At 40.1% G+C, this 16,548-nt stretch overlaps 1 protein-coding gene across 2 annotated transcripts in view; it reads right to left on the reverse strand.

Annotated features, from left to right (window-relative positions):
* Window positions 1-16,548, reverse strand: part of OTUD7A (OTU deubiquitinase 7A) — a 133,152-nt gene that overhangs the window by 22,901 nt on the left and 93,703 nt on the right. For both annotated transcript variants that reach the window (XM_072148030.1, XM_072148029.1), the window contains 2 exons: window positions 7,001-7,128; window positions 6,006-6,155 (listed from right to left, as the gene is read on the reverse strand). In XM_072148030.1, coding sequence (XP_072004131.1) covers window positions 6,006-6,155; window positions 7,001-7,128 — 278 coding nt within the window. The remainder of the gene's footprint in view (window positions 1-6,005; window positions 6,156-7,000; window positions 7,129-16,548) is intronic.

Raw genomic sequence — 16,548 nt, forward strand, 5'->3', positions numbered from 1 at the left:
ACCTAAACATCTGAAAGCTCATTTCAGAAATACATTGTGCAAGTGATATTAAAGGGGAATTCCCAACTGCACAATCACATTTAATTAAATTTATCTGCCATATATAATAATAATAATAATAATAATCTTTATTTATATAGCGCCATATATATACACATTTCTTCAATTGCATGTTAGTAAAAATAATATACCTGTGTGAAGATAATTTCCCGTAAATGTAGCCATGTTGTCCATTAAAAACAAGAAAGATTTCCTTGGATACGACCACCACACTTTTCCAGCAGTGGCCAGATATGCGCTACTGAGGCACCCAACCACCTGGATTCAGTGTTCATTATCACAGGACGGCTGTAGGATATGCAGTAATTCCCAAACTTTTCATATACAAAAGCTATTTGTCTCTTTGTGCAATTACAACAGCAGTAGTGGCCGTATCCAAGAACAGCAATCTCATTTCTAAGGGCCAATGTGGCTACAATTATTGGAAATTATCTCCACAAAGGTTATTATTCTTTATATAACATCCAATTGAAGAAATGTATGTATATAGAAAATTAATTAAAATAAATGTCAATGCCCAGATGACAATACCCCTTTAAAGGGGTTTTCCCACCAAACAAGTTAGGCCCTATCCACAGGTTAGGGCCTAACTTGCTGATCGGTGGGGGTCTCAGTGATGAGACCCCCACAGATCACATGAATGGGGGTTCCAATGTACCTTCATCGAACACCTTGTCTCTCCCGAGATGACTGGAGCAGATGGCTGAGCATGTCCGTTTTGCTCCATTGGCTCTCTATGGAGCTGACAGAGATTGCTGAGCGCGTATTGACACTTTCATTGTTTTAAGATTTTTATTCCATGTTTCCATTTTACAGTCATTTCCACAATAAGTTTTATACCTCTACATACAGGTTTGTATGAAGAAGTCATCTTTAAAGGATACCTGGTCTCTGTCACTAGTCCGGTCACCACTACCTGTTGGAGCAGTTCACAAGGATCCATCCCAGCCCTTATCTAGTTATTTCATACATTAATCAATGTAAAATCATCTTTTCTTTATTATGTAAATGAGGCTGGTCACATGGTCAGAGGCAGTGATATCACCGTTGTTACCCCACCCCTCTCCTCCCCCTGCTCAAGTCTGTGTGTAATGTATAGTAAAGCATTGCTAGTGTGTGTGCTGCATCTGCTGACATGCTCTGTCCTCCTAATACACAGACATCAGTTACACAAGTACCTGACATGATCTGCTATAACATGGCTGCAGCCTGGAGCTGTTATATCTCTCCTATACACACACATGCACACACAGGCTGCAGGGGGTGTGGCCACCAGCACCATGAAGCACATGGAGCAGCCATCACATCATTATACAGGCTGTAAGTCATGCACTGGAGGTGTGGCTGTGCCTCCCACTCATGAATAAGCTGGACAGCTTGAATATGCTAATGACTCATTGGACATCTCACAGGCCATTTGCATACAGCTTTAGGACCTCATTGCTTAAGGTTACAGGCATGTAGAGGGACAATGAAGGGATAGAGGCAATGCTCTCTAATGGCAGTTTATGAAAATCTATTTAGATTAGGGGGGTTATTTTGCATGACAGGGTCTCTTTAAAGAGGTTAACACATTCAACAAATAATTGATAGTGTTTGGGAAATTAAAATTTATACAATTTAAAATATATTTTTTGTATCAATTTTTCAAGGTTTTTTAGATCTCTGCTTGCTGTTTTTCTATAGAAAGTTTCTAGGTTTACTTCCAGCCAATAGAAATCTGTCCATGGTCATACGATGTCACGCAGGTAGACAAGCTGTTAGGATCACATGGATCTGATTACTCTCTGTGAGATAACGGCTCATGACATCACATGACCATGGACGGATTTTTATCCACTGGAAGTAAACATAAAAGCTTTCTGTAGAATGACGGCAAGTAGAGATCTAGAAAACTACGAGGAATTGATACAGAAAGTATATTTGAAAATGTTACACCTTTTCCTTGAAAAGCCCATATCAATTATTTGTTGAAAGTGGACAACCCCTTTAATTCTTACACTAGAGTTGCTTATTCTATAGTAATATAGTAATGTAGAGCGGCATCGTCACCTCTTCTCTCATAGAAGACAGGTTAGTTGATGGACATATTATACGATCTGTTGCATGTTCTGTATTTGATCCGTGAATAACACTTACAGTAACTAGAGTCACTACATTACATGCCAGTTTGGACTTCAGCCACAACACATTATAAATGTGTAAATCACTTTAATGTTGTCACACTATCCTCAGGTTCAAATTTAGGCATCTCCAGGCTGGCTCCATCCCAAAGTGTTCAGCCAAGTATTAGTTCATGCAGGATTGTATCCAAATCTCTAGACTTCTCTGCTAACACATATTTCTTCCCAGTTAGAACCTTTACAATCTGACTATCTGCATTATTCTACCATTTCTGTTCCTGCATTATGAAGCTAACAAAGCTTGAGAACGCAGTAGATACACTGATGCAGAAAAATATCTTGTTTAATCCCTTAGCTGAGTGGTTTTGCTGAAAAAACAATCCTAAAATTATGATAATGAGGCTGCGTTGCTCCTGTGGCCCAGTGCTTCATCTCTTACCCTAATTATGCACTGCTCCAGAGAATGATGTAATCACTGTGTTGCCCCTGACAGGCAGAAGTAATCAATTGCTGCACAATCCCCCAGCTGCTGTGTATGAGTCATCCAACTCAGGTTTATTAGTCCTGTCGGGACAGTTCAGAAAGCTCCGTTTAATGTGTTTATGAACAGCAGCCAGCATGCAATTCAGCTTTCCCAAGGTCCTGAATTTTATATCTGTTTTTTGAGCAAAACTACTCAGATCAGGGATTAAACAAGACAGGTTTCTGCATCTGTGTAGCTACAGCATTCTCAAGGTATGTTTGGTTCACAATGCATGAAATCAAATGGTAGATTTCCTTTAATGTTTATCATGTTCTTTTAATGTTGCCCTGCATCACACCGTTGAAGAAGACGGTGCACCATAAGGACACATCCCTAGCAGCTCATTTGCATAGACACTATATAGGAGAGATTTACCACCGCTTCTATGCCAAAAGCAGTGAAATAATCGCAAATTCTTGCGCAATGTTGACTTGAATGGGGCACGGCAGCTGGCGGAATGGGCAGGCATGGGGCATTCCCATACCTGCGTAATTTTGAAAAACCTGCAAACTGTCATTCACAGGTTTTTTACGCAAAACTATGCTAGGTCGGACCCAGCATATGATAGCTTGGTTGCTATCATACACCAGGGCACGAGTGCTGGCATATGATAAATCTCCCCCTATTTATTTTTTTTCCCACCAAACAAGTGATGAGGAGCCCACGGGTCACAAGAGCAGGGGGGTCCCAGGTACCTTTGGGGAATTTATCATATGACGGCCCAGTGTTTCATGTAAACTCAGGCCCTCAAATGCACCAGCAGCACCAGTTACTGCCTGATGTAGAATTGCGCTATAGCCTGCACCAGTTCCTGGCACAGGCTATAAGTAGTGTGCATACGCCCGGGCCTACTCTGCTCCATGGCTGGCAGCGCCCTCTCTCCACCCAAGTGGCTGGTGTTCTATTCATAACACAAAACCTTACCTAACAGTGGCTACTGTACTGTTATTTCCACTAATTAAAGAGAAACTGATGAGTGCAAGTTACAAAAGTTGAAGCCTAACGTACTGTGTAGGATGACTAGAGGTGGCAAATCATATTTACATGAGGGCGTAGAATCTCATCAATCCTTAATATTAAAAGTGAAAACAAGTACAAATCAAATGACAGCAGCTCTACAGCCAAACTACATCTTCCATTGATCCACTGCTGCCTCAGATTCCTGTCACAAGCCATTTCTACAACAGGCATTTGCTTTAGTTCTCTGAAGAGTTTTGTTGTTTCATCCGATCAATAGAAATGTTCTCTGAACTGAGCCTGTGCCTAGATGATGCAGAGTTACTGGAAATATACTCATCCATCAGAACGTGAATACATAAAATAACTAAAGGTTTCTGCACTTTATTGATGAGCTATCCTCGGGATACAAGTCATTAACATCAGATTAGTAAGGATACTACTCCAGAAACCTTCAATGGACGGGGCTGTGGGGCTTCATAATAGGTAAGACTCTGCACAATGCAAAATTAACCCAAATAAACCCTCTCATTTAGGAGACTGTATGGGTGTTTTACTGTTCAGCTGTTAGGTTCCTGCACATAAGCTATACACATTAAAACCATGTAAAGCCCATTTAAATATGGTCTTTGTATATACATTAAATAAAGGACGCTATAATATTGGCCAACAAATCTTGGTGTGTATAATATCTGCCTTTGGTTTTAGTTAGCAGCCCAGGATATCTTTGTATCCAAACCTATAGTGCATAATAAATTGGTCCCTACTGGGCAAACATTGCTGGGTGTATTCTACTGTATAATTATTATAATTTACATTAAAGAAAAATCCTAAATCTCAGCAGAGTCTTAGGCAAACACTATATGTAAATGCATTAATTCTACCTGAAACCCTGTAAATAGAATTTATCATTGTATGATCTCGGGAAAAGATGATTACCCAGGCATCTCTGGTGAAAAGAGAGCTTGATAATGACTACAACTCTTTCATATCTTCTCCATTTTTTGACATATATCACATCTAATTGTAAACAAGAACTAGTTCCAGGGAGGCTTCAAACGCTTGTCAACAACAACTTCCAGCTATGGAGGAGCTTTTCTTCTTTAATCTTTTGCATATTCAAAAAAAAGGAGAAGAAAAAAAGTTGCCGGAGCGGTGATTACTCTAATCATGGAGATGCAGCTGTCTTCCTGCATTCACATCTTTTACAATTAGCAATAGACAGAAAAAAATCTATGCTGAGATTATGGAGAAAGCATAATGGAACAACAACATATCCTCCGCACAACAGTGAGTTACACTATAAAGGTTAATTGAAAAAAAAAGGAAAGAAAAAATTGGAATGTAAATGGGGTATTTATGCTCACACAACATTCCATACTATGAAATACAATCAGAAATAGTTAGCAGTGGCAGGAAAGTAAAAAATGTTCTCCATCCAGTGTTTCTGGTCCTACAAGGGTTCGGAGGTTGGGGGTCTACCTTTAGGGGGTTCTCTTCATTGAGCTACTCCATAGACATGATTCAACAGACATGTAATGCCCATTTTGGTATTTTATACCATCCTTAATCTGAACGTTTGTCAAATCTCAAATCCTTTAAATTAAGTAAATTGAACTGCATGGCCTGCAACTTGTGACATACTAAGACATCATAGGATGACAGGGGGTCAATCTGTACCAACCCAAGACCAGTGCAAGTTTACTATGCCAGAATTAGTATTGATAGAATGTTTTATATTCATTGATATGAATTGACAATTGACAATTTTTACTTGCTAGCCTGGTTGACTAAATTTTACATACTTTGCTTAAAGCAGAATGACACCAACAGGTAGAATAAGACAATTTTTATGACAATTTAACAACACTAAAATAGGTGACAGCTGATAACTTATTTACAAGTCTCTCTAAACTAATACGCTGTCTTCAAAGCACATCAAATAGCAATCTTCATAGGGAAGAAATAAATATTATACCGATGTACACACTACATAGCGACAAGAACCTTGACAAAAAGTACATTTTGAACTAAGTAATCCCCTCACCTTACATTGAAGAAGTTTTACAATTTATGTGCATAAAGCTTAAAGGGAACGTGTCACCACATTTTCACATATACATCTCTCTGCAGCTTCTAGCTTCTATTTGCAGTCCTCTAAGAGGTACTATGTGAGGAGCCATAGCAGATATGACTTACCGCTCCCCTCATTAAGCTTCTATGTCTTCAACAACAACACAAAGTCACTCTTGCTATTAAGATAACTCTTAGCAGAGATTGTAAAGAGAAATAAAAGTAGTACAATAATGGCCATGAAACATGTAACACAGTAAATACCCTACCTTGTTCCCGCTGTTGATCTTTCTGCTCCATGGAAACCAGTGCTGAGAAATGAGCTTGATCATAAGCCAAGACCAGAGGAGAACAGTGACATCTGTTTGGTGGGACTTCGAGAGGCAAGTAAATTCCACCAAAAGGAATAGGGGCAAAAGCTGAAAAACATAATACATATTGTAATAAAATATGAAATCACCTGTTTCACATAGAACATCCTTAAAATGTCAGCCATTAGAGGTTGCATATGGCACACAAATAGAGAGGTTTTCTGTCCTCAAGTCTGTGAAAACAACGAGCCCAATGGCTAATGCAAATCTCAGTATTTTACTTAACTTGCTTTGTAGTAAACAGGGAACTGTAATCAAAGGATGAACGGAAAACTCTTGTGAATAACCCCAAGCACTGCCATCACAAATATATCACAAATGGTCATTTTCAAGGACATCTCTTACAGCTTTCAAATGTCAATCTGCTACCAACAATCCAGATATAAAATCTAACAATATTTATTTACGGTATATTTCATCTACTATCAGCATAGAACAATGTTCAAGGACATATGAGTTCATTTAGGTCACTGCAGCTCATTAGCATATGGATTAAACTGGGAATAACTGGGAAAAGGCATAATGGACATCGATAATTAGTACGGTACATAGATTATGACCATGAAGACTTAATTCTGGTAAGTGAAATGTTTTATTTCATCAGTGTAAGACTTCACCAAAATCTTGTTCATGTAGTGAAACAAACTAAATCCATTACACTGGTCCTAAAAAAAGATTCAATAGAATTCGACATACAGAAATCCAATATGAAAGTTTTAATAGGAGAATTTCCTAATGGCATTCTCCAGTATAGGAGATCAACATTCTTTATGTCTATGTTTAGGAAATTTGCCTTGGTGATCTGAGATGGCCGCTACATGTTGCACATGATAATATGGGTCTGAATATATTCCTATGTAGTATAGCATTAATTAACACCAGTTAATCCTTACCTTCTCCTCCTGAGTCACGCAGCATTGTATCAGCAACTACAACGATAGGTCGTCTTAGTATATGAGCCAGGACAAACACGTGAAACTCCTCTAAACTTTCATATACTGGATCTTCTGCATTGTCCACTCTAAAGGAATAAAAATCAAAAAGAATCCAATTTATTAGTCCATATTTCTCATAAAGATGTATTGGTGTGCTATTCTATCCCACTGAACTAGTCTTATTATCGCAGGTTGGGAAACATGACCGATCATTATACGTCGAACACATCTGTCGCTGATATAATAAAATCAGATACTCAGTTTTTTCCTTTTTCTGCTACTTTGACAGTTTATAGAAAGTTGATTGAAAAAATAGCTGTTATAGAGTGAAATAAAACTCATTCTGATTTAATGAGCCATTCGCAGTTTCACCGTAAGGAATAGTCAGTACCTAGACATGCATGGCTTAATCTTTAAAACAAGCAAATTTTTGTAAATTTTCTACTCCTCTACCGTTGGATACAAAATATAAATGGGCAGCTTCCGAGAACAGGGATAGAATAACCAGCCAACTCATCTCTTTGCCAAAACTACTTTTAAAGATTCATTGCAAAGTCTTTTTAACTTGTAGAATGACTGCAGAGCTGTGACACACAAAGCTGAATATTGCAATCTTACTTTAGATTTATTATACACAATGGCGCTTGTGCCCGCCCCTGCCACATCGCGCCACATGGCGTGGAGTTGGCATATTCACTATTTTAATCGCAAATATTTGAGCTGCCAGAAAACTGCCATAAAAAGGAGTAATAAATTTCCCCCAAGTGTCAAAAACTTTCAAGCTTTCCTGGTCATTCGCCACTCTTAAAGGGAAGCACCATAATTTACCTAACCAAACTAGCTATAATGGCTATGCCCATACAAGCCACCCTTAATTTCCAGCTCCTTCTGTGCCTCACTTTAGAAATATGGAAATGCGGCTGAATGTATTTTCTGGAGAGGGTGCTGCACTTCCCCGTTTAACGCCTCGGTCCAGCAAGATGTGGAGCCGAAACTCTCTGCCAAAACATTTGTATTGGCTATGAGTGGTGTTACAGCTCTCTACAGCTTGACTGCAGCCCCATCAATCATCTGATAGAAGTGAGTGCAGGAAATCAGACACCAACCAATCAGATATATATAGTATAGTGTATAGTTCATTTATATCAATGGCTTGAAAAAATGTAGGGAACAACTTATAATTCCTCATAAATGTAATCGAAGCCTGTAGGTGTCATAGGAACACTGTATTTGCTGCTTGCGTCATGCAAGACATAAAAAAGCAACCAACAATAAAAAGCCATCATTAATTGCAGCCAAATAACAAATGTGAACATATGTTAATGCTGCTGTATAGGAAATTTCTGAGCGTACACAGCGAGCAAATCTTGGATGCATTATCACAAAAAAAACCTAATTATAGAAATCCGTACCCAGAAGCGACAAAATGGTTTCAATGAAATGTGACAGCACCAGTGGTGTCTGTACATTGGCTAATTTATCATATATCTCCACTAATACACTACGTATTCCCCCAGAAGGGTATGTGGTTGTATAATAGCGTATAACGACAATCTCTAGAGTCTGGTACACTTTTTATCACAGTTAATCTGTAGCATTTAAAAATACATTTAGCCTGAGATTTAATGACTGCATTCATAATCGCTGCTGCTTAGCTAATTCTTTCAAGCAAGTGCAAATGGATTCGGAAAAAAAAATGCATACAATCAGGCAACAGATATGGCAAGGCGAGGCGGAGGCCAACTAGGGTATTTGATGGTAATCATGCCTTGCTGATTGCAAAACGTCTGGAGTTTACTCAGCTACTCAGTGTTGCTGGCTCATATTAGCTTTTCCCTAATATTCTTTTTTCTGTCTTTCTTCTATTGTGAATAATCAATTGGCAATCTATAAGGGGTAAAATGTAGCTAAACTATTGTGCATGACTCTCTGGACTGTATTTTTTATAGATTTGTTTTTCAGGAATGGTCTTATCCAGTTGTGATTCCAGATTAGGAAGATTTAAGAAGCGCTATTTGGCTGCTTATATGTAACTTCCCGGCATCAGGTATGTTGGTTGACATTGTTGCAACTGGTACAGGTTGATAGTGTTGAAGCAGTAATGAGCCTATATCAGTGTTAGGTTACATTAATATCTCAATTTTTGTATGCAGTCAATGTATATGCCAGGAAATCTCCCTGAATATACGCTGTGCATATCCATACACAATACAGGAAGGTGGGGAGTATCCTTTTTTCCTCCATCTGACTAGTATATGTCATTTACTATACTATTTTACTATGCTAAGTCAAACACAGAATGAAAGGACACATCTAGCTACGTGTTTCTGCCCTGCTTCCTCCTGCTGAGCGAAGAATAGGCCATAATATAATTTGGGGGACAGATGCAATGAATATTTATTGCGCCCACCCCTTGCCTCCGCTGAGCGTACTCTCTGAAAGGTCCCAGTAATGTAATGTCCATATAATGATGGTTACATCACTGGGAAACACCCTGAACAGCCAAACTCTGGCTGGTGTCGATGTTCACTCCTCCTCTCCCTTTCAGGGGGAGAGGGAGTAACAGAATGATGTATCCCAATGCATTTGCATACAGTAGGATACATGCTATCGCTCTGTCATGAGAACATGTGGGGAATCCGCCATACGTATCCTTACTGAGATGTAAATGCAGTCTTATGTGCATGATTCATTAGGTACTAAGAACATAAACCTAGGATTTATCTTGTGACACTATCATCCTTCTGTAGTATGTGTTTCATCCCTTGTCTGAGGTAAACCTTTCACTGCGATTCTGACCCTAGTTGATTTCTGTTGCGGCTTTCAGCTACGATTTTCTTGAATGTGAATTTCTTTTTTCCCTATAAATCCCATTGAAATATTTCACTAGAATCATGGTAATATGATCAATATAAAAAGTACATATAGTGGAGGACCAATATTCATTCAAAAGTTAAGGAAAAGAAACACTTGCAAGACATTTTGTACTAGAAAATGAAGGATAAATAAATTTATATGGATGTAAGAGTTTACTTATTCATATAAAAAGTGTCAGTAAAAAGGCCACAAGCAGGGCCGATTTTAGACAAAGTGGGGCCCTGGGCAAAACTAAAAGTGGGGCTCCAAAATGAAACTATTTTATGAACAGTCGCATCAGGAGCGTAACTAGTAGAGGCAGGGCCCCACAGCAAACTTCTGAATGAGGCCCCCCTACCCCATCAGAAAATATTCCTATTTGTATAGTCAGACATTTATACACTTTTACACACATTTATATACTTATGCGCACACTTCTGCACTGACACACTTACACAGATCTGTCCCAGTAGCTGCTGACCACATGGGTGAAATACACGGCAGGAACTAGAGATAAGAGATCCCTACTCCTGTCATTCTTCTGCCCCCTCCCTCTCTCAAGACATTTCTTCTCTGAGCTTTCATCCTGTGTACTGTGGAAGATGTGCACTGTTATATACAAATTATGCTGTACAATGTGCAACATAATGAGGCACATTTACCAAGGTCCTTGCGCCAGTTTTCTGGTGGACTTTGCACGTTCTCTTATGTAAAAACTGCTTGCACATATATTTAAGAAGTGTCAGAGACACATATGTGTTGAACACAACCCTTTTATGGCGCAAATTTTGTCACTGAAATGGGGTTCCAGTGTACAGTTGGACCGTGGCCCACATTTAATAAGCAAAGTCTGTCAAAAGTGTCATACACCCCATGTTAAAGGTGCACCATAAAAAAAGTTGGGGCAGTGCAGGGAGTGCCATATTCATGAAGAACGGGTGCCACAATTCAGGAATCTGGTGCCCTCTGCACATTACACAGGAAATAGTGTATACATAGGGGCTCATTTACTAAGGGTTGCGGATCGCACTTTCGTTGGACTGTTCGACTTTTTCAGGGCTTGCACTGCTTGGACGGGTATTTCATAGGGGTCTGCATTGGGATTATGTTGCACGCAATGGCTTTCATGCGACACAAATTGGGAAGCGTGCCATCAGATCATCTGACTGATTAGGACTGAGCGCAGGATTAACTTTCAAATTGTGTCGCAAGCCCAAGCACTTACATGCACCAGTTAAAAGATGGTGAACTCTTTCGGACCTGAGCGGGGAAGCAACACATGCAAGATATCGTTCGCACGATCTGATTCGGACAATGGACTTTTGGTTAACTCCAGCAGCCAGGTTAGTAAATGAGACCCATAGTGCAGTTTGCACTCTTTTTAGTAAATGAGGGCCAATATGTACGGTATTTAATGGTGCACATCCTCCATTCTTTATTTTGTCAGGCCGGATGCTGGGGCCCCCTGATGCTGCTATGGTTGTTACCGCTGTAGTTACGCCCCTGAGTCACATTCTGTAAGAGGTTCCTTTAGCCCTGCACAATGGTACCACTATGTAGTTACACAGTAGTATGGGGAGGCAATCTGTAATATGGGCTGTAGGAGAATGTTATAGGAGATAGGCAGATGATAGGTAAATAGATGATAGAAGATAACTATGCTAGATCATAGATCGGTTTATAGATGCAGAAATATAAAGTAGATTATATATAGATAGCTATACAGGTGATAGAAGAAAGATATGAGAAATAGATAGATAGAGTAGAAGATAGAAAATTGGTTGATAGATGGATATATGCATAGCTACATAGTAAATAGGTGATATATAGGTAGGTAGGTAGATAGACAAAACGCTAGATTAGTTAGATAGACATAGGATGTATAGATATAAAGGTTTAAGTTCTACTTAAAGGGGTTGGCCACTTTACCTGATGTTTTTTGTAATGTGTGTGTGAGTGGGGGGGGGGGATATTAGGTAATTTACCAATATACATCTATTAATAGTTCTGTTCTGCTTTCTTGATATGTATAGTGAAGCTTCATGTCTTTTAACTTATCAGCAAGACATTCCATAAAATGGCTGCAGATGAACGGTCATGTGATCAGGCTTTCAAAGTGCCAATCTAAGCAGCATAGTGATTGCATTAATGCCCCCAAAAAGGGGGATTACACAAAGAACAAAAAGACTGAAGAACCAAAAGGTAAAATCACGAGGGCTGAGCATCAATTAGTGACACCTTCACTTTCACAGAGTTGGTCTATTACATGGGTCAGGAACCTTTATGGCTGAGAGAGCCATAAGCTCCACATATTTTAAAATATAATTCTGGGAGAGCCGTACAGTATGTTTATGCAGTATATAGCCAGCCTGCCCTCCCCAAGCATATAGCCAGCCCCCCAGCATACAGCCAGCTCCCCCTGGGGGGCATGCTATATGCAGGGGTGGCTGGTTGTTTACTGAGGGAGCTGTCTGGCTATATACAGGGGGGTCAGGATGTCTGTATAGTGGGTGCATACAAACTCTTTGCAGATGTTGACCTGGGTGGGAATTGAACCCAGGACCCCGGCGCTGCAAGGCAGAAGTGTTACTCACTCAGCCACCGTGCTGCCCCCAGTATACAGACAGCCTGACCCCCCTGTATATAGCCAGACACCTCCCCCAGTAAACAACCAGCCACCCCTGTATATAGCATGCCCCCAGTATATAGCAAGCATGCCCCTTCCCAGTATATAGCCAGCCAGACCAACCAGTATATAGCTAGCATGCCACCCCAATATATAGCCAGCCCATCCCAGTATATAGCCATCCAGCCCCTCGTATACAGCTAGCCCACCCCTCCCTTGTATACAGCCAGCCAGCCCCCCTTATACAGGCAGCCACCCCCTGTATACAGCCAGCCACCCCCCTGTATACAGCCAGCCACCCCCCTGTATACAGCCAGCCACCCCCCTGTATACAGCCTGCCAGCTCCTCTCCTATATACAGCCAGACACTCCCCCTGTATACAACCAGCCTCCCCCCCAGTACATACGAATAAAAAAACCATGAAATCACTTTTCCGACATCATAGTCTATGCAATTGTAAGGACTGATGCAGAAAAGCGTCAGGCAGGGAAAGATTATAAATAGGTAGAAATATGGTCTGTTATACTTGGTAATAGATCAACTTACAAATCTGTGAAAGTGAAGGTGTCACTAATTGGAGCTCAGCCCTTGCGATGTTACCTTTGTGTAATCCCCGATATTTTTGGTGGCATTAGTGTAATCACAATGCTCCTTAGATTGGCACTTTGACAGCCTAAAATATGTTGTTTTGGCTATTTTTTCATCCCGTTTTTAACATACAATTGAATAAACATTGTTGACATTTTTAACGTTCTAATCAGGCAGATTAGTTAGATAGACAGATACAAAGATATGAAATAGACAAATTATGGTAGATGGATAACTAGACGGATAGATGATAAATATATAGACAGGAGATAGAAGATGAGCATCTTAACCCGGACACTCAACCATTAAAGGAGCAATACATCCTCTGCCCACACAAGTCCACATGCAGGGGGCCCCTTTAGGACAGGGGGCCCTGAGCAAATGCCCAGTTTGCTGCCCCCTAACATCTGGTCTGGCCCCAGTGACAAAATCCAACATATCCTGTCAAAGTAATATACAGAATGCATTAGCCCTATTGAAGCCATCATTCCTTGTAATCATTTCTTAAATGTTTTAATGTTTTTTTTTTTAATTTTTCACAAATGATTGTAATAAAAATTTTGTTAGAATCTGAGCAATTTTTGTAGGCTTCATTGTTCACTACAGCATTAAGAATATGAAAGCTACTTTCTGGTTACAAGGTGAACTATGGGTTAGCCATCAGCAATTCTGCTGTAGCTAACCTGCAGTCATTTTACAGTGTGTCCCCAGCCCTAAGTGTTATAATGAAACTTCATGTCCAATGCCGGCAGTGGCGTAACTTGAAGATGAAGAGCCCCAGGGCAAAGTTGGTGCCAGGCCCCCCGAGTAGAATGCATGGCTTATAGTACTAGTTTTTTCATATTGGAAAGTGACTCCTTATAGGCCAGATATGCATCTTGGGCCCGGTTGAGATTGCACCCCCGTAAGGTAATAAAGTTTGGTGGACAAGCATACACTGCAGCAAATCTATAGCTTTAACAGTGAAACATGGCACATCAATGTTGAGGCCAGTGACAGGAGGCAGAAATATACTGCCTTTAAGCAACCTGTCACATGACAACAGCCATGGAATGGTGAGTTCGGGTAAATTTATTTAAGTTCCTCTCTTTCTAAAGCTGCATTAAAACTTTTAGGTTTAAAGAAGGACAACCCTTAAAGATTGCAACTACTAAGAAAAGTTTGCTTTGAAAGGTTATCTCAGGAAGTGCGGCCACCGAAATAACCATGTCATAAAAGCAGTAAAAGAGCACCAGTGTGAGTCATGCTATGAGTAAGCACACAGCACTGCCATTCTGTACAGCTCAGGTACTATGCAGCAGCCCACATGGTCCACAGCCAACAACATTGGAGAACATCAAGGAGGGCAAATCAGGCAGGAATTCCTATTTCAGCAATAACATCCTGCCTTCTGATGTACATGTACGGCTGGCAGGACACAACACAACATCTGGAGCAACTAATATTTTAGAAGCTAACAAACAAAAAATTTGTATAGAAGTAACCAGACAACTATAGGTAACCACAGCAAAGTCATCGGACATAGTGGTGTATAACAATCCAGCCGAATAAGAAGTCACCCTAGATGCATTGCTTTTACTAGTACAACTGTACAAATACAGGGATCACAAGGTAACAATTCTCTATATTATATTATAGTTGCCCTTTGGATAAATCAGCACATTGAAAGCTGTGTACGGCTGCCTGTCCATTATCAGAAGCCGAAAGGAAATCTACCAATAAAATTAAGCATAATAAACAAGGGACACATACCGTGACTTTTATCCATGGTCTCCTTCCTTCTAAAATCAATTTTTAAAATCATGTTCATGAATGTGAATGGCTCCTGGGAGTGTTATCAGAGCCCATCTATGTTGAAACTTCACAGGCTGTTACACTGTGCAGCAGCACTTCCCCCTTCCTCTGCTGCCATGAAATGACATCAGACAGAGGAGGATGGGGGGAGTACTCATTGTACACTGTAACAGCCTGAGAATCTGCAGCAGGGAGGGGCTCTGCTAACATCCCCAGGAGCCCTTCAGTTCCTAAGCATAATTTTAAGAGTTGATTTTAGAAGGAAGGAGGCAATGGATTAAGACGATTACCACAGTAACAGTGCCAGCATCTAGAAGCAAGCGTCCTTGGTTTATCATTGTTGATTTTGACTGTATATTTAATTTAGGACCATGGGCCAATTTGGTGGACTTGTATCATTTCATTTCTGTAGGTAACATAAGCATTTCTAGAAACTTTAAAAAATTATACACACTTTCATCCCACACAAGATTCAGTCTAAGTCTATCAATATATCTACATAGAAGGTAGAATTTATACAAACCCGTATTACAAATCAGTATTGCAAGTAATGGCACTACAGTAATTGCACATTACATAGAAGAGGGTAAAATAAGTACTGTATTCATTCAGGTTTTTCCATCAATTGTCGTTTAGAAATACCTCCACATCCTATTAGCCACTATAAATGTATCTGTTATACTGCTATAAAACAGAGTAAAAAGTATTCCAAAGCATTATCTTATATTTCAAGGTTTTATTAGGATGAGTGTGCAAAGTTACACTGAGACCCTCTTTGGGTACATTCAGAAGGCCAGCTGCTCACCCTGACCAGATCCCGGGTGAGCACAGGGTCAGGAGGAGGAGCGGGAGGGGTGAGCGCTCTCCACTCCTCCATAGGCAGACGAACCGCCACACAGAAAATCTGCCAAAATATAGGTCATGTCCTATATTTTGTGGCATGGTCCCCCACTCTGTAACAATATGTGCTCACCACACTGTCACCGTGGGCCATAGAAGTCCATGGAGGCCGTGATCTGGTCGCAAATCATGCCATCAGATCACAGTCCCCAGAGAGGCCCTTATCCGGGGCCCCAAGATATCAAGGGTAAGGGCAGGATCACACTCCCGTGGTAGGTGCATAAATCATGAACTGTGCAGTGTCCTGTTTCACCTACCAACCACAGTGTCCAAGAATGGACTCTGTACATTATTGTCATATATGATACAAGCAATACAAGCAGTCCCTTCTTCCCTGCAGAACAGGAGTGCTGAGATGTAATCATTATTACAGAGGAGAAGGAGGGACTCCTTGTATCATATCACTATGCCCTTACTCAAAGAAATTTATATGGCTTCTCCTTCTTGGAACTGAAGACTTACAACATAATGAGGGCATGATGGGCTTGTACCTGTTTTTACAATTATTTTTTTTAATCTCCTCCTATTTCACATAAGATATCTATATTGTCAAATCTATAAACAATATAATTAGTACAGAAAATATAGCAATATTCATTACCAAGAAAAATAACACAGACAAGTACGGAATGTTCAGCAAAAAAAAAAAAAAAGGATATTTTTTAAACTAAAAATTTAAAGGACATCTACGATCCGGGTGAAGGATTCTAAACCAAGCACACTGACATACTGGTGTGTGCC

This window comes from Engystomops pustulosus, chromosome 4, assembly GCF_040894005.1.
Source record: "Engystomops pustulosus chromosome 4, aEngPut4.maternal, whole genome shotgun sequence".
Classification (NCBI taxonomy): Eukaryota; Metazoa; Chordata; class Amphibia; order Anura; family Leptodactylidae; genus Engystomops; species Engystomops pustulosus.